Source organism: Nannospalax galili, unplaced genomic scaffold (genome assembly GCF_000622305.1).
Source record: "Nannospalax galili isolate Female #2095 unplaced genomic scaffold, S.galili_v1.0 scaffold591, whole genome shotgun sequence".
Lineage (NCBI taxonomy): Eukaryota > Metazoa > Chordata > Mammalia > Rodentia > Spalacidae > Nannospalax > Nannospalax galili.
In genome coordinates, this window is record NW_008330926.1 from 4940547 (window position 1) to 4958809 (window position 18263).

The 18263-nt window shown below is 50.1% G+C and overlaps 3 protein-coding genes across 8 annotated transcripts in view; all 3 read left to right on the forward strand.

Annotated features, from left to right (window-relative positions):
• S100a2 (S100 calcium binding protein A2) overlaps window positions 1–3353 on the forward strand; it is a 4094-nt gene extending 741 nt beyond the window's left edge. For 2 of the 4 annotated variants that reach the window (XM_008855489.3, XM_017803427.2), the window contains exons 2-3: window positions 1974–2121; window positions 2995–3353. In XM_008855489.3, coding sequence (XP_008853711.1) covers window positions 1981–2121; window positions 2995–3147 — 294 coding nt within the window. In that variant the 5' untranslated portion in view covers window positions 1974–1980 and the 3' untranslated portion in view covers window positions 3148–3353. The other 2 variants (XM_017803430.2, XM_008855472.3) reach the window with 2 other exon arrangements.
• Window positions 3354–11366: 8013 nt separating this feature from the next.
• Window positions 11367–14380, forward strand: S100a3 (S100 calcium binding protein A3). 3 transcript variants are annotated; one of them, XM_008855502.2, is made up of 3 exons: window positions 11367–11483; window positions 13300–13445; window positions 13894–14380. In XM_008855502.2, exons 2-3 carry the CDS (start codon window positions 13305–13307, stop codon window positions 14056–14058), a joined length of 306 nt encoding a protein of 101 aa, XP_008853724.1. In that variant the 5' UTR covers window positions 11367–11483; window positions 13300–13304; the 3' UTR covers window positions 14059–14380. The 3 variants fall into 3 exon arrangements, with proteins under 3 accessions (XP_008853724.1, XP_029413427.1, XP_029413433.1); XM_029557567.1 differs by lacking the exon at window positions 11367–11483 and adding an exon at window positions 12394–12503; XM_029557573.1 differs by lacking the exon at window positions 11367–11483 and adding an exon at window positions 12640–12760.
• A 1192-nt stretch (window positions 14381–15572) lies between these two features.
• On the forward strand, window positions 15573–17815 carry S100a4 (S100 calcium binding protein A4). The gene is made up of 3 exons (XM_008855509.2): window positions 15573–15726; window positions 16719–16874; window positions 17511–17815. The coding sequence occupies exons 2-3, from the start codon at window positions 16734–16736 to the stop codon at window positions 17673–17675; spliced, it is 306 nt and encodes a 101-aa protein (XP_008853731.1). The 5' UTR covers window positions 15573–15726; window positions 16719–16733; the 3' UTR covers window positions 17676–17815.
• The last annotated feature ends 448 nt before the right edge of the window (window positions 17816–18263 follow it).

Consider the following 18263-nt stretch of genomic DNA (forward strand, 5'->3'; position numbering starts at 1 on the left):
CCTGTTTCTCTCTTTTTTTCTCCGTCTCTGTCTCTGTCTCTCTGTCTCTCTCTGTCTCTCTGTCTCTCTCCCCACACACACACACACACACACACACACACACACACACACACACACACGCACATGCACGCCCACGAGCAAGTTCCTACCCGCTCTGTGTCCCTGCAGCCTCTGATGGGAGGGAGCTGTGACTCACAGGCATGTCATGAGAGCTAGGCTTGGCATGAGTTTCCAGGCTGCAGAACAGAGGCTGTGTCCCCTTAGCCCTGACCAGGCTGCCTCTTCCAAATGACACCAATGACACCTCCCTGTTTTCACCGAGGCCTGGGTGGGCTCAGAGATGCCATTGGCTGGGCCTGGAGGCTCTTGGTGATGTAGGTGATGTCTGGGAGGAAGGGGACAGGAAGGGAATGGGTAGGGTGGCAGAAGGCCAGGCTTTATTGAGATCAGGTTAGGACAAGTTCTGTTTCCCAAAAATGACAAGTTGGGGGCCAGTGAGGCTGGCATAAAAATCCTCACTCTGGGTGCCTGGTCCTTTGCTCCCTTCTGGGTCTCTCTGCTACCTGGCCTGGTAAGTACCTCTGTCCTCCTGAGGGCCCAAGTCCTTATCCCTTTGTCTTGATCTTTGTGTGGTTTTCTCTTTCTAACTTCTTAGTGGGATCAGACTTCAGTGTCTTTGGTCCTCTCTCATTTTGAGGACCTTCTGTGAAGTTTCAGACAGAGGGGTCTTTCCTAGAGTGCCTTGCAGAACTTTAGGTGTTACTCTAAGGTCTCTGGGTCTGAGGTCTCTCTGTCTCTCAGTTTAGATATCTCAGTCTAGGACGCTTCTTTGGGGGTTAGACCTAGTAGTAGGTCATGAATATGTAAGGAATACTTTTATAATAATCCTGAGTTTGAGCCAGATGCAGTGAAACACATCTGCAATCCTAGTGCTGAGGAGGCTGAGAGGAAAATCATGAGGTCAAGGCCAAACTGGGCCACGTAGTGAGATGCTGTCACAAACAAACAAGCAAACAAATGAACGATCCTGGATTCTATCAGGACTAAGAAGCCAGAGATGGTTTCAGCACTCGGCCCTGCCTCTGTCCTTGGCTCTGCCTGGGTCCCTGTCTTTGTGCAGTGGCTATTCCTGTGCTTTCCTACTTAGGTGAGGGTGGGGCTGACAGGGCAGGCCTGGCAGGACAGGCCCAGGGCTTTCCCTACCTCCAGCACTGACTCCTCTGGCTTCATCCTGGGATCTACCAACATTCCCAGAGGCCTTTGGAAAAGAGGACTTCAGAGGTCTGTCTTGCCCTAGCTTCCACCCCGATCCCAAGACACTAAATTCTTTAGTTCTAATGCCAACAGGATCTGTCCTGATGGGGAGGGCGTTTGGCTGCCTTCACCCTGCCTGCCAGCCCTGTGCAACTCAGCCCACAGCCTGATAGGAGACACATTCTTTGAGAGTCCCTAGTCTGAGGGAGGAAACATTCTGCCTAAGGGAGCTTCTATTTAGATGGCAGAGACTTTGCCTTTGGTGGCTCCCAGTGTGAGGAGGGATCGACCCCTTCAGGGAGACCTTCATATTCCTGGGCTGTCCCCATGACTACTGCCAGGCCATGCTGGGAGCCATGGACACACTCATGCTCCACATACCTGGCACAGACTGGAGTCAAACTGAGATTGTAGCCACCTTGTTATTTCCCACCTACAGACGCTCAAGAAGGGAGACCTGCCCTAGGATGTGTGTCCCTAGGACACAAGGTTCTGTTCTAGGTGACTCTCAGACTATAGGAAAGGTTTAACATCTGCTTATAGTATAAAGTGAAGCTGTGGACCCCATCTTTAGGGAGCCACACATCCAGGGCAAGATGCAGGCCCTGACTTCCCTTTCCCAGAGGGTCTTGGCAAAGCAGGAATGGGTCGTGTAGATTGGACCTGAGGCCCCAAGTGTTGTGGTGCCTCCATTATCACCACCACCTTTGTGGCCCTAGATTCAAGATGTCCAGTCTCCTGGAAGGTGCTCTGGTAACAATGGTCTCCACCTTCTACAAGTACTCCGGCCAAGAGGGTGACAAGTTCAAGCTGAGCAAGGGGGAGATGAAGGAACTTCTGCACAAGGAGCTGCCAAGCTTTGTGGGGGTGAGTGGAACTGCCCAAGAGGAGGGGGTCTGGGGGAGTGTGGGACAGGGTAAATCTTTTCCCTCCTCCGCTCCTCAGTACCTGCTGATGCTGATGCCAGGGTGGGGCCGAGGCTCTTGTTCACGGCTTCACATCCCCTGGAGTGGCAGCAAGGTCCACGTGTGAAGGGACAACTAATGGCTGTTCCCTGTAGCATTCCTGAGCATACTCTGCTGTCAGGGCCCCCAAAACCCAGAGAAGGGAAACAACTGGCCAGAGCATTACTCTATTCTTTTATTTTCCACATTCATATGCCAAACCAAGAAGGTATGCAGAGAGAATGAGGCCCAGCTAAGACAGGGGACATTTTGTGGAGAGGAGCAGTTGCCTGTCAATCTGTCCTGCACCGTACTGACTAATGGGTAATGAAGTCAGGTCTCAGACTTACCTTATGAGGCAAGTCTTGCCTTTTCTTTTTCTTTTTTTTTTTTGCTTGTTTTGGGTTAATCCTTTTTAATTGTTTTGGTTGATATTAAAAAACTTTGTCTTTTCTGAATTCATCCTGGTGATGTAGGGGAGTGGTGAGCTTCATCTCTCTCATCAGCAGATTGAATCTGGGCTCCAGCAGGGATTAGAACTTCTATGTGCTCTGAGGAATGTCCAGCATCTCTCACACCAACAGGCATGCTGGAAACTTAAAACATCATAGGTCTATCTGTACTTCCTCACTGGGCCCGCTTAGCTCTCAGGGGCTCCTTGCCCACTATGTACCTGGCTGCCCAGTGAGGAGGAAGAGCTGGATGGTGATGTACAGACAGGATTTGGGTAGGTGCGTTGATGCGGAGATGGGGCGAGGACCGGCTTGGTAATAAATCCAGTCCATGTCTCTTTCAGGAGAAGGTGGATGAGGAGGGGTTAAAGAAGCTGATGAGCGACCTCGATGAAAACAGTGACCAGCAGATGGACTTCCAGGAATATGCTGTGTTTCTGGCCCTTGTCACTATGATGTGCAACGACTTCTTCGCGTGGGCCCCAGACCAGCCTTGAAGTGGTGTGCTCCATTTCCTGCTATGGGTCTCCGGACAATATTGTAATGGCTCAGTGATGCTTTATAACCTGGCTGCCCCAGTTAAAGTGCTGGAAACGGGGTTTTCTGGGTCCCACCACCTTCCATACTGATTCTCCTTCTAGACTTTCCCCGAGGCCAAAAGTAGCACCCTGGGATTGCGTACAAATAAAATTTGGGGAATTGAGATAGGCTGATAACATTTTATTTTGTCAAGGAAGGTATTTGAAAAGGGCAAAGACTAGCTACAATTACAGTAATTTCATAAAACTCCAAATTTCAAATATGACAAAGAAGGGTGTACTCTTAGAACAAAGCACAGACCTTAACATTCAATACTGTGAGTCCTGAGTGGTCCTAGGAACCATGCAGGAGCTAGTTTAACTAGCCTTGCACAGCCTCATTCTAAGGATTCCTTGTCAGCTCATGGGCCCTGAAACTGCAGCCTAGGTGGCCTTCTATATCCTAAGGCATATCAGATGACAATCTGACCATATGACTTGGTTGTGACATAACAAAGGTCACCAGCTTTCCAGCTTATAAACTCCAGGCCCTTTTATTTCTCTCTTTCTAATCTCCATCTGATTTCATGTTTTAGGTTCTTTTTCTTTTCTTCTTCTTTTTTTAAAAAATGTTTAATTTATTATTTTTATTTTATATGTATGAGTATATTGCCTGCAGGTAAATAAGTGCACCCATGTTGTGCAATGCCCACAGAGACTGGAAAAGGGCACTGGATCCTCTGCAACTGGAGTTATGGACAGTTGTTAGACACTATGTGGGTGCTGGGAATCGAACCTGGGTCTTCTGCAAGAGCAGCCAGTGCTCTTAACCGCCGAACCATCTCTCCAGCCCTAAGTTCTTTTTCTTGATGGATCTTACTTATACTGGATATGCTACCAATTAGGCATGCATTCATTTGGAAGTCACACAAGGTCTGACAAGCAGTAGCTTAACTAATCAGACTTCTGAATGCCCCACATGCTGAGATTTATGGCTGGGCAGTTTAAGTTTGGTTCAGTTACTCATAGATGCCCCACTGGCTACCCATTGCTGCACAATGAACCGACCTAGTATATGGTGACTTAAAACATAAATTTATTATTTCTCATGGTTCTGTGGGTAGACTGGGTTTACTGGTGGGCTCTTACTTGGGGTGTGTCATGCAGTGACAGATGGAAGTTGGGGCTACTGTCATCCAAGGGTGCTCCCTCATGCCTTACAATCAGTGTTGGTTCTTTGCTTGGAGCTCAGCTGGAACGATCAGCTCTTGGTGCCTACTCATGGTCTCTCTCTGTAGCATGGGCTTCTCAGAGCATGGCAGCTGGCTTCTGAGAGGACTTATGTCAGAGTGAGCATTGCAAGAGGCACAAATGGAAGCGGCAAGGCTTTTAAAGACTTACTTCAGAATCTCTAGGACACATTTCTGCTGTATTTTATTGAGCACATGTCATTAATGTTGGCTCAGATTCAGGGGGACCCCGTTAAAGCAGCTGTCCCTCTGATCTCCTCAGGCATGCCATAGCACACATGCACTCTACCCCTCCTCATCATGCACACACAATAAAAGAAGATGTCAACTTCTCTACTAGTTAAGAGTTTCCAGCAGTAACTTGTAGAAAACCTAATGGCAGTGACTTTAATCATCTTACTTAAGAAGTCAGCTGTTCTGAGGTTGGGTTAGGCTCCCAGTGACACATCTTAAACCCAGTGCCTTTTCATTGTTCTGATCTCTAATCTACAGCACATACCTCATCCCCCACTGTTTGATGCCTCATGATCATGGCTGTTATGCCTCCATGTCTCACTGCTCATGCTCTGGGATGGAAGACAGAGTGAGGGTGAGATGTGAAGAGCTTTTTCCTCAAGAGCTTTTGCTTGTTAAGGTGGCAGAAGTGTCCTTTCTAAACAGGGCTTCATCGTCTTTTGGACCTTAGCTGTTAATAATATAGCTACTCCTCACTGGGCGTGTAGATACCTTGAAAGGGAAGAAAAGGGAGTGGTTTATAATAGAGGGGATGGACAGTGGATAAGTGAGAAGTAACACTTTTGATAGTCTCCTTATTTTTCTTCCTTCCCTGGGAAACTCTGATGCTTGGGGGCTGCTTGCAGAGTAGCTCAGAAGGGGCTCTGCAGAAGAGGATGTGACAACCACTTGTTTTCAGTGCTCTTCCCTATTTGTATATCTGTGTCCCTCTAGGACAAATGATCTCTTTACATGACAGTAAAAAGAGAAAAAGAAGCTCCTGACATCCTGAACAAGAGGGAGCCAATAAGTATAGGACAGGAAATCATGATGACAGTAATTAACAGCCCACAGCAGTTCCCAAAGCTCCTGTGCTCACACTGTCATTTCAGCCTCATGGTAACCCCAGAGGAGCTATCATTAGACCCTTTTTACAGATAGAAGTACTGAGGGGGGCAACTTCTGTCATTCGGGGAGTGCCCTTTTTGACCAGGTGCTCAGCTAGGCCTATCAGGCACCAGCCATTTAATCCTCCCAGCATCTGCAAGGTGCAGATGCTGGGAGAGGTTAAATAAGGACAAGTGTGAGGGTTTGACCTACATCTCTAAAGAAAAGTTCCCATCCCTGTAGGACACTGGGCTGGTAGACAGGGCCTCCTTCCCCTTTCCAGAGCTTTAGGCTCTGTGTGCGCTACAGGGGACCCTGCTGAGCAGGGTTTAGATGAACCTGGCGTTCCACCTTGAGCCACGGCGGAGGGAGTGGAGCCCTCTGGTTGGCTCTGTGCAGTCTGATTTCTTTTGGGCCTTAGGTGCTTCCTGGGTGCTGTTTTCTCAGTTTTGGATCTGGGACTGTGGGGTTGGTGAGACCAGACTTAGCTGGCTACTTCTGGGGTTTCCCCCAGCTGGGGAGTTTTCAGAGGGGCTAATCAATTTTGCTTTTGGTGTTTGACAACCGACATCAGGCTTTTGAAGGCAGACTAAGAAGCTCCCCTCTTCTCTGGGCTGAGGCAGAGGAGGCTCTGGAAATTGCCCTGCTCAAGGATCTGTTCCCTCAGGTTAGGGAGGTTAGGGTCCCCTATTCCTCCTGGAATTGTTACTGGGAGGAGAGACATAGGACCCTCACCACCTGTCATATCTTGCCATCACTTTGGCCTTTGGTCCTCTGGGCAAATCCCTGGTAGCTCTCTAATCCTCCACCAAGGGAGACTGAAGGCCAAGTCTGATTGCTCAACCACTCAAAAAGGAAACCAATGAATCAAGGGCAAGTAAAAAGATTTGTTCAGAAAGTCAGCAAAATGGGAAAGATGGCTAGAAAAATCATCTTAACTTAGTAGTCGAGGCCCTTAGGCAAGTGGAAGAGAAGAGGGGCTTACACTGAAGATGAACTGAGACCCGAGACTGCTCCACGCCTCTTTGGAGGATCAGAACAGGAAACGGAGAAACCTGGTGGGTGGTACATGTGCAACTGCAAGGTGGTGATGTCCCTGTGAATTTTGAAACTATCTTAGTTACTCTTATCTTGGTGTCTTCAGTCTTGAAGGGAGAGGAGAAAGGTTAGGGCAAATCTGTCTTGTACTGGGAGTCCCAGACAAGCATTCATAAAGTGACTAACATGTCTACGTGTAGAGTTGAGCAGAATCTGACTCAAAGTTTAAGGTAGCAAAGGAGACAGATGCAACATGGCGGTAGAGCTTCTTAGCATTTGCATTTGTTTGTCTGTTTGTTTATCTGAGGCAAAGTATTTCTATGAAGCCCTGGCTGGTCTGCCACTGCCTATGTAGCCCAGGCTACCCTGGGTGACTATTACTATTAAATTTTATTTATTTATTTACATTTTATGTATGTGAGTGTTTTGTCTGTATATAATTGCACCTGTGTGTGCAATGCCTGCAGAAGCCAGAAGAGGGCATTGGATTCCTCAGAACTGGAGTTAAGGATGGTTGTTGGCTGTCATGTGGGTGCTGAGAACCAAACTCTGGTCATCTGAAAGACAAGCTGGTGCTCTTAACCACTGAGCCATCTTTCTACCTGGCCGTTATTATTTTAAGCCAAACATCAGAGATGCCATCTCCAATTGAGCTAGCAAGAGACTTGGTCAGCTGGTGAGCTCCAAAGTTGACTTTTGAAGTTTATTCAGTGCAATCAAAGCTAGAATGTTTCTTTCTTTCCCCTCAGTTATGGGTTCTGAGAAGTGGGAGTGAACTAGCGTCCCATCCACAGCTCCCATCTGTAGGTCACTTGATTTCTCCACCAACTCATTGTTCTCATCTGTGCAATGGACACAACCAGTTATTGACTTGGCCGTCGAAACAAGAGGAAGGTCTCTGGCTCTCCTTGATCCCAGTTCTGATCCTCTTCCCACCTCCCAGTTCCAATTCTGGCTTGGCTCCAGCTTCCTTCCTGGATCCAGTCTTGGCCTCAGGAATCAAATACCCCATCCCATATTTTCTCCATACTTGGCTCAGAAGATCATAAAGGAGGTCAGTCCTTTTGATCAGGTTCATTTGTCCCCATGGGGCTGTGGAATTTGGGTGGGTCACCCTGGCCTCAGGGCCAAGGTCCTTTTGCCAGAAATAAACAGAGTGTCCAGATGCTTAGGACACTTTATCTTATTTTTCCCTGAGGTGCAGGAACAGACACTGAGCTTCTGAGGGGTGGTCAAGTTTCCAGGGTCCTTGGTAAGGCGATGGTGGTGATAGTGGGAAGACGGGGCGGTGTGGGGGGGCGGAGATGAGGGAGAGTTGGAGTGTCAATAAGAAGGCCTGCCAGATCAGACGGCATCTTCTTTCACCCTTTACACACCCGCATGCTGATCCTTGGGGGAGAGAGCACTTCACCCTCCAGAACTGGCACATTTCTCAGCTGTCAACTGTACATCTGCCATGGGGAGCTATAGGAAGTGAGAAGTCACGGGTACTAGGCTGAGTCCAAGGGTGGAGGATTGAGTATGTGGACAGTGAAGGGTGAGAAGGGAGAAGGATCTTGTCCAGGCCTTGGAGTTGTGGTCCACTGCTATGCATTGAGGGCCACTGAAGAAAAGGGGATTCAGGGTAGATGCTGGAGAACTTCTGGTAGGGCAGAAGATTCCAAACACTTTAAAACTTGTTTTTTGGGGGGCTGGAGAGATGGCTCAGTGGTTAAGAGCACTGGCTGCTCTTGCAGAGGACCTGGGTTTGGTTCCCAGCACCCGCATGGTGGCAAACAACCATCCTAACTCTAGTTCCAGGGGATCCGACACCCTCTTCTGACCTCTGTGGGCACTGTATAACACAGGTGTACTTACATACATGCAGGCATTACACTTATACACATAAAAATAAAAAAATTTAAATAAAATATTAGAAAAACTAAAAAAAAAGTGTTTTGGGAGCAAGGAAAGAGAATTTAGAGCTCTAACCTCCACCTTTGTGGAGTTCAAGATTGGACAAGATGACCTGGGGAGGATGGGTTGGTCCCCCATTCAGGTGACTCAGTGTGTATTCACTGAGTTAGATTTAGAGGCCCTGACATTGCCACAGTAATAGCTAGTGATAGAAAGTACTCTGAATTCTTTTTTAAAAAAACCTTTTACTGATCACCTGGGACTACAGGGAGACCCTGCTTCAAAAGATAAAAAAAAACCAAAAAACAAAAAAACCAAAAACCTTTTACTATGTAGCTCTGACTGGCCTGGAACTCCCTATGTAGACCAGGCTGGCCTTGAGTTCACAGAGATCCTTCTGCCTCTGCCTCCTGTGTACCACCTTGTCCTGCAGCACTTTGGATTCTTCCAAACTCATTTTGGAGGTAAAGAAATTAAGTCTATCAAGGTACAAGACAGAACATGCTGGAGTCAGATGGTGAGGCTGGGTGGAGGGCTGAGTGAGGGTCCAGTTACATGTTCTTTCCATGCTCGTCCTCCAACCCCCACTTCTCTACCAAGATGTTTCTCTTTCCATGACTCTGAGATATGGTTTCTCAGTGAGCTCCCTCCCCTCTGTAGCCTTAGTCTGGCCTCTCCCAGATTTCTCCCTGTGGAAAAAGGTGCTGCCTTCCCAGGAGCTGCTGTGGTGCCCAGAAACATTAAGTGCTGGTGAGCACTTAACAAGTGGATAAGAACGTGAGCACATGAGCCAGGCTACTGGGCTCTTCCAGCCCATTAAACATTGATTTGTTACTGTCTGTTTCTCCTGCTAGATTGTCATCTTCCTAGAGAGGGTCTGTATCTGTTTTGATTACGCTATACCCCCGATGCCCAGTACCAGTGCCTCTACATATTTATATGAACAATGAATCTGAGCCTGCTGCTCACTAGTTATATGACCTTGGGCAAGTTACTACTCTTGGTAAAGACTTATACAAGTTCATACTATGTTTTAGCAATATTTATTCCACAAGTCTTGCATGTGTTAACTCATTTAAACTCCACAATAACCCGATGAGGTGGTTAGTATATTTTCTATCATTGACAGATGAGGAAAATCAGAGCAGAGGTGACCTGTTTAAGGTGGTTGGTGGCTGAGCTAGGACTGACACAGGGAATAAGTCACTGACCTAGAAGCGAATTAATTGCTGGTCCACTCTGGCCCTTCCTGCTGCTATGGTCATTCCTCTGTCCTCTGTCCTGGCTGCTCATAATTCCTTGCAATAAAACAGGCTAATCATCACTCTTCCTTCCCCGGAGCCTCCATTGCTCTCTCCCCTCACCCACAGGGCCTGAAGCCTTGAGGAGGTGATGATGGCCCAGGCAAAGCTGCGTGCTGGACCCCAGGTAAGGTCAAGGGCTCATTAGCTCTCAGACTGCCCACAAGGATACCAGGGCTTCCTTACTGCCTGGGAGAAAAACTCTTCTTCCCTTTCTTATACTCCTCTGGATCTTGGGTTCTCTTTCTGTGAAACAGGGAAATTTAGGAATAGGAAGAGAGCAGAGAAGCAGCAGGACGAGTTCCATTTCTGATAAATAGTGGTCTCTAACTGCCCACCTAAGAAAGAGCAACAGGAAATACAGTGGAGAAAGAAAGTTATCTCTTTCAAAACATCAAAGAACAATAAGACATTAAAGAAAACGCCTGTCAAAAATCTGGGCTGGAGAGATGGTTCCATGGTTGCTGTTCTTGCAGAGGTCCTGAGTTTGGTTCCCAGCATTTGTGTCAAGTGACTCACAATTGCCTGTAACTCCAGCTCCAAGGGGAACCCACACTTTCTCTCTGGCTCTGAGGGCACCCATGCATGCACATGCACACACACACACACACACACACACACACACACACACACACACACACACAGTACCGGGTGTGGTGGCGCATGCCTTTAATCCCAGCACTTGGGAGGCAGAAGCAGGGAGATCTCTAGCCTGGTCTACATAGTGAGTTTCTGGGGCTACAGGGAGACCCTGTCTCAAAAAGACTTAAAAAAAAAAAGATAAATGAATCTTAAACGCACAAACACATACAAAGTATAAAAAATCTTAACTGAAAGTAAAATTTGGTGGGAGGTTGGCATGTCCTTTGAGGGTGAGGGCCACATCCAACCTAGGTTTTGACTTTGATGGTTTGGGGAGTAAGGAAGATACGCTGAAGCCCAGGGTCCATAGAGGAGAGAGACAGTGAAGACATGAACCCCAAAGGGTAACATGCTTAAGCTGAAAGGCAGAAGACTCCATCCATCCCCAGGACTGCTAGGAAAATTGCCTCAGTGCTGAACAGAGCAGTGGAAAAGGGAACTGGCTTCTTAGGAGCTCCAGCGACAAGCCAGCTCTCACATGAATCTATGACCCAAATTCATCCCTGTCACTTGGGGTAGAGAGGCAAGAAAGTTCAAGCCCTGACTGCTGGAGGTTCCCCAGGAGAAAACAACTTTCTTCTAGGTCTCAAAAATACCCCCCCCCCAACAATTTCCTCCAGGGAAGTAAGCAATTCACAGTCAAAGGCCACCAAACACTCAAAGCTTTGGAGACTGGGCAGGGAGCTTGTCTCATGGCCTCCATCTTCTCATCTGTAAATAGGGGGCTTAGCCAGATGCTCTCCTTAGGTACAATGTAAGAAAGTCTAAGGTATTTCTTCATTGGGATGTGTGGGGCTAGAGGATGCTTTCAGGAAGCTGTCCCCAGTTTCCAGCTCTAGGTGAGGGCAGAGGAAGAATGAGTGGGGAGTGGTGTCTGAGGCTCAGACTGGGTCTTTGATGTGTGCGTGGCTAGGTGGGCGGGTGGGCCTGTAATAGAGGCTACTGAGGGAAGAAGGAAGGGGACCCTGGGGGCAGCCTCAGCGTTGACCTACTTGGGTCCTTATAATTGCTCCCTTCATCACTTGAGAGGCTACAAATAGGGACGCCTTGTCTCTAGGCTGCTACAGCTGAACCACCAACAGCAGTGGTGAGTATGGCTGCTTGGGTAGTGCTCTGGGCTGGTGTTGGGGCTACTCAGCAACCCTAAACAGCCAGTGTGTCTCTTGATACAGGGTCTGGGTTTAGGAGCTGAGATGACTCTAGCAGGTGATGGGGTGAGGGAAATGAGATGTGGTACGGCTCACTCGGAGGTTTCCTTATACCCTGAGGGGCTGTTAGGAACTTTGGTTTGGGAGGTGTGCAGAGGTCTCACCCAGAGATGGGGCAATGGCTGAAAGTTCTGGTGTTGCCTTTAGTTAGCTCTCTGCCCCTGCTCCTTGCTTCTTGGCTTCATTCCTGGGAATGAGTTGGGACAGGCCAGGGCTGTAGGAGGAGTGTGGATTCCTGTGAGCCTCCAAGCTCTGAGCTTCTGAAACAGCAACTAGAACGGCACCCGGCAGGCTGGCAGGCTCCAAGAGGGGCTCTGAGGTGCCATACACCTGGGATCATGGTACTTTCCTCTCCTGGGAACATGGATCTCTGTTCCAGTCCAGGACTGTCACAAAGAATTAGACCCCAGCAGTGCTTGGCACCTTAGTCTCTCTTCTCCTACTTCCTTTCAAGCCACAATCATGATGGCTATGTGCTTCCAGCGAAGGGAACTCACTGCGGAGTCTAGGCTTTGGCTGCCTTGTGTTGTAGGACTCCAGTCCCCTGGGGGAACCAGGAGTGAGTCATTGGGCTCACATGGAAACAATTCTATTGCCTTACTGCATACCCAGGGTTTCCCCAGGCTGGAGGTTTCATCCTGAGAGAGCAATGGAAGGGGGTGTTAGAATTGGGGTGAAGGGAGGAATCCCAGGAAATGCTTCCCCTCCACCAGAACTGGGGACTCTCTTCAGAGCCTTCTGTCTTAAGACCCACCCCCCCCAGGGGAGGGGAGGTTGGCTATAGGGTGGGGCAGATCATGGATGGATAGATTCCTGAGCTGGTGGACGTTGCAGAGACTACTTGGCCCATGTTTCTGACTAGGCTTATGAGGCTGGATTAACTTTACTTTATAGTTAAGGTGCCTGAGGCCCAGAAAGAAACAATTTTCCCAGGGCTGCAAAACTAGCAGGACAGCTGGGCATGGTGGCACATGCTTTTAATCCCAGCACTTGGGAGACGGAGGCAGGCAGATCTCTATGAGTTCTAGGCCGGCTGGGGCTACAGGGAGACCCTATCTCAAAAAGATACTCCCCCCAAAAAACCCCAAAAGCAGGAGGATGAGGTCCCTGGTTTTCCTTTGGTGGCAGCTTTCTTGAGTTCAGGGAAGGAAGCATGGTGAGGTGGTAGGGACTGGCCATCCCTGCTCGCACCCCTTTACTCAGAGCCTGGGTAAAGAAGCACTGGACAGAGCCTCCTGAGAAATGGGGCTCCAGGTCCTCAGGAGGCTTCTAGAGCCAGGGGCTGCAACTCAAGGAATGGTGCCCAATGGGGGACTGGGTGTTGGGGTGATAGATGGTGGGAGGGAACCAGAGTCCTTAGGGAGCCCTGTGGTGGGGGTGAGGGTGGTGGGGTAGGATATTCTCTTCCTGAGATTATACTGATGTTGGGGAAATGAAACCTCTGCCCAGGAGAATCATAATAGGCATAGGTGTGTGTGTGTGTGTGTGTGTGTGTGTGTGTGTGTGTGTGTATGGTGGGGTGGGGAGGGACCAGGATGGCTGCATTGTTCAGGGAGGGCTGCTTGGAGAAGGGGGAGCTTTGGTACAATGGAGATTGATAGGTCTGGAACTGGTATCTAGGAAACACTGAGGGAGAGGTGAGCAGAGGAGCTAGCTTGGGCCTCTGCTGTCAGTCACGCTCTTGTTTTGTGACAGTGAGAATGACCCGGCCCCTGGAGCAGGCAATAGCTGCCATCGTGTGCACTTTCCAGGAGTATGCGGGGCGCTGTGGGGACAAGTACAAGATCTGCCAGTCGGAACTCAAGGAGCTGCTGCAGAAGGAGCTGCCCACCTGGACCCCGGTGAGCACCCTGCCACCAGCTCTCCCCACCTGTGGGAGGACCTCCCACTTGGACTCTGCAGAGAGGGCCAAGCACCAGCTCAGGACAGCAAGGGAGAAGAGGCTAGACAGTGAGGAGGAGATGGACAAAAGCCAGCTCATATGGTGTGAGCCTCAGTTTCCTCAACTATAAAATAGGATGATATATCATCCTGCTGTTCCGCAGAGAATGCCTACCTTACAGCAGGCACTGAGTAGCAAAGAGCAGGTGTTCAACAAATGAGCTGAGAAGCATGGCTGGGAGGGGGTTGAAGTGGGCTTCTTATCTGGAAAGATAGGTGAGGGTGACTCCCAGGAAGTTGTGGGTTAGAAAGGGGTAGGCCTACCCAAGGAGGGAGGGATGGAAGCGGGGTGGGAAGTTGTTCCGTCTTCATCCTGCTTTTCTGATCCTTCCTTCTTGTCTCTTCCAGAGTGAGTTTCGAGAGTGTGACTACAATAAATTCATGAGTGTTCTGGACACCAACAAGGACTGCGAGGTGGACTTTGAGGAATACGTGCGTTCACTTGCCAGCCTCTGTCTCTACTGCCACGAATACTTCAAGGAGTGCCCCCCAGAGCCCCCTTGCCCCCAGTAGCTTCTGTTCCAGAGGGTCATGCCAACCCGGAGGGGCAGGGTCTGCTTCAGTGTTCCATCTCTGCCCCTGAGGTGGTCCTGGGCGTTTATCCCTACCCCATTCTCCAGCAGCCCTTTCAATCTGGATGCTCCGCGTTTGCCCCTGATGCAATAACCCCCACGAGGTTTAGAGGCCTTCCTAGGGATGCCTAGCTAGTGAGAAGTGGAACAGCAGCCACCTCTGCTGTCTCTGCTTAGATGGGGTGGGGGCATGTCTCTGCTCTCACCTTGGATGCTCAGTTGTATGTGCACAATTGGGACCACTATTCAACTCCTAATAAAGAAATGGCGTCAGCTTGGCTGGTTTGGTTCCTCTGGGGGACACACAGGGCCCTGGGACTGGGTCCTTCTGCATTCTTTACTCCTCTCTACCCTTTATTATTGGAGGAAAGAGGCTGAGGGCAAGCGTTAGAGCTCCTCAGACCTCAAAGGCAATTTCAGACCCCGCAGAAGTGCACTGGTCTCAGGGTCCATCATGAAGGTGGTCAACACAAGGACTCCCACCAGGGGAGGTTGGAGGACCTCTCTGTTTCTGCCTCTCTGGCCTTTGTCTTGAGGTGGAAGTCCTTGCCTTGGGCTTTCTAGGAGGACAGGAGTGTTCCCTGGGAGAAACTCAGTACTCATGGCCAGATGCTCTGAGGAGGAGGGTGTGGCTATGGGTGTGGGCGTGGGTGTGGGTGTGGCTGCCAGAGCCCTGAGACTAGCAGGAATAGGATTAGCACCTTTGACGTATTTGCTCCCCACCAGGGAGGGATACTCTATGTTGAAGGGGGAAGGGGACACCTTGAGGCAGTCCCCATCTCTAAAGACACAGCTCCCCTGAGGCCTGAACCCTCTTTCTGACTCTCACCCAGTTCCTAAGTTTGTACTCCATCCTTAGAGGTTAGCCCTGATCTTGACAACGCCATCTTGTGGCATTTTCATTTCTAACTCTCTACTCCAGTCTTGGTGTCCAACCCCACAGGCTCCCTTGGATACCCTCTCTGACTTTCACCCATCCCTGAGTCACCAGACCTCACTCCCACCCCTACTCTGTCGAGCCTCCTAGAACCTTACTGATATTCCTGGGGTGGTCCTGCAGCTCCTCCTGATCCACCGGCCCCCACCCTGGGCCTTACTGAGCATGACCAAGAACTTTTAGGCTGAGGACAAGGGCCGTCTGACTGTCTCACAGGCCTGGCCAGGGTCACCTTCCTACCTCCTGTGCCTCCACATTTCCAGGGCAATTTCCTACCTGTTGCCCATCACCCTCCACGTCTTTTCCTGTCTGCTTGATGGGATTACTCTGGTCCTGTCTCCTATGCCCGAGGCCCAGACTGCCTCTTCTTGTAGCTCCCTAAAACTCCAACTGAGTGGTGGCCATTGGGTGGTGACCACCTCATGGAAGTCCCTCCTGTGCCCACAGGGGCTCACTCGCTGCTCACCTATGCCTGCTGGGGAACAGGAAGCTCAGTTCCCAGCCTGGGCTGCTGAAGGGGGCTGTGACATTTACTACACGGACCAACAGCAGAAGGGCAGTATCCGTGCCCCCCCATCCCCTGTAGGGGCAGGGCCTGGCGGGGTATAAATAGGTCAGACTGCTGTGTTCTCCCCAAACCTCTCTCTTCAGCACTTCCTCTCTCTTGATCTGGTGAGTTGTGTGGGTCCAACTGGCCCAAAAAGGGTGTCAGGGGCGGAGGCTAAGGAGGAGAAAGGGAGGCTGCTGCTGGGGCCCAGATGTGTTAAATAGATCCAAATGTGAGATTCTGATGTGGAAGCTCTGGGGTGTGTGTGTGTGTGTGTGTGTGTGTGTGTGTGTGTGTGTATGTCTGTATTCACAAACATGCAACTAAGAGACGAAAACCAAAAAAGTATAAAGGTGGCTGGATTTCAGCTCTCAGTTTCTGAGATGCTGGGGCATGCATGTGTTACTATAGTGTGTTGGTGTCTGAGAGCTATGGGTTTGCATGCTAGCTTATGTTTGCTGGGATGTACAAGTTAGTGTGTGCACACTCAGGTACAGGAAGCAAAGTGAAGGCACCTGTAGGCTTTTGACTAGTAGTTGCCTTCATGAGCCTCTGGCCTGCACATAGCATCCCAGGCCAAGAGGACCTGGTCTCCCCTCCCTCCCTTTGCCACCCCTCCTCTGCCACCTCATCCTACTGTTCCCTAAGCTGGGCACTAGGCAGCTGGTTTTTTTCCACTGCAGGCCCCTGGGCAGCCAGCCAGCAGCCGCACCCAGTGCTGGGAGGAAGAATGGGCCAGGGCGGGGCATTTGTGGCTGAGCTGTGGGAGTGAATGGGCTGAGGGGTGGAAAAATGCTGTTGTTGAGGTCAAGCCTGAGGGAGGCCCAGGAACCTGAGCCTTCAAAGCCCGTGTGGCGGGCTCTGCAGATGTTCACAGGCCAAAGCAAGCATTTCCCTCTTGCCAGGAGCTGGGCCCACTTTCTCTGATCTCCTGGATGGTAGGAACAGACTCCTTAAGTGCTCCTGGAGGGTGAGAGTGGAGTGGAGCACTTAAAATGGGGACAGACTATGTCTACGACTTGGATGATTCCCAGGGCCACAGAGCTAGCCCTCACACACTGCCCAAAGGGGTGGGATGAGGCTGTGTGTCTCTTGCCCTTGTGTCTCCTGCCACTAGGTCCTGACTGTTGCCATGGCATGCCCTCTGGAGAAGGCCCTGGATGTGATGGTGTCTACCTTCCACAAATACTCAGGCAAAGAGGGTGATAAGTTCAAGCTCAATAAGTCGGAGCTAAAGGAGCTGCTGACCAAGGAGCTGCCTAGCTTCTTGGGGGTGAGTGGGTCCTGCCTGGAGCACTGCATGTGTGGGGCAACCCCAGGAGGAGGATGGGGCCCTGGCAGGCACCAGCCTTGGTGCAGTGCATAGCCATGGCTGGCATCTATCCCCTAGAGCAGGGAGATGGAGGCCAGATAGCTGGTTGTGGCTACCTGGTGCAGAAACACCATGAACCACCTACCTCTCATTAGCTCTCAGCAATGAGAAGGCTTAGTGTGAACACAATTTGACTGAAGGGTCAGAGGGCAAAGCAACTTCCCAAGGTAGTCAGTGTATGAAACTCCCAGGACCATCTGTTCAGTGAAAGGCAATATTTGAGTTTCTGTTTGTGAAGATGCAACTGGGGAAACACACAAATACCCAAAGTCCTTCCTCCCAAACAACCACATCTTATATTTGTTAATGCATTGCCTTCGTGACTTATCTAGTGGGATCATTAAAGCAAACTTAGGGGAAGATGTGGTTCCAACTGTACTGTGCCTCATCGTCCTCATCTGAGGAGCATCCTTCTCTACATAGCTTCGCCTCAAGGCTCCCAAGGACTGTCTGGAGGCTTCCTGAGCTCCTGGCTAGAGGCAGAGACCCAGTCTGGTTCTGACATCTGTTCTCTAACTATGCCTCTTCTACCTCCAGAAAAGGACAGACGAAGCTGCTTTTCAGAAATTGATGAGCAACTTGGACAGCAACAGGGACAACGAAGTAGACTTCCAGGAGTACTGTGTCTTCCTGTCCTGCATTGCCATGATGTGCAATGAGTTCTTTGAAGGCTTTCCAGATAAACAGCCCCGGAAGAAGTGAAGACCTCCTCAGATGAGGTGGGGAACAGTCTGCCAGTGGAGGTCTTCCCCATCGGCCATGAGCACAATGTCTTACCCTGGCTCTTTCAGACATGTGCACAATGTTGAACAAGTTTAATAAAGAGTTTTAAAACTATGAAACTGGTAGTCTGAGAGACTGGAGATGTGGATGGGGGGCTGAGGGCATTTCATGAGGTGGTGGTGGCGGGGCTGCTGGGAGTTGGGCTGAAATTTTATGGGGACTATACCAGTAAACATTGGGGGTGTGTGGCTTGTTTTGCCTCCGTGTGTGTGTGTGTGTGTGTGTGTGTGTGTGTGTGCGTGCGTGTGTGCACGCGCGCATTCATACATGCAACAAAGTAGGCTCCAGAATGACTGAAGGCAGAGACCACCAGAGGCTTGGCTTGGAAGGCCCCAGATGTGGGATATTAGCCAGCCCACCACCCTCCCTCCTCTTTCCAGAACTGCCTCTGGCCTCAAACTGAGGTTGGGATGGATTGAAGGTCACATCTGCTCCTGGTTGGGGTCTGGAGGGAAGACAACAGAATTGAGTCATGAGGAAAGAGTCCTGAGGCCAGAGAGGGATGGG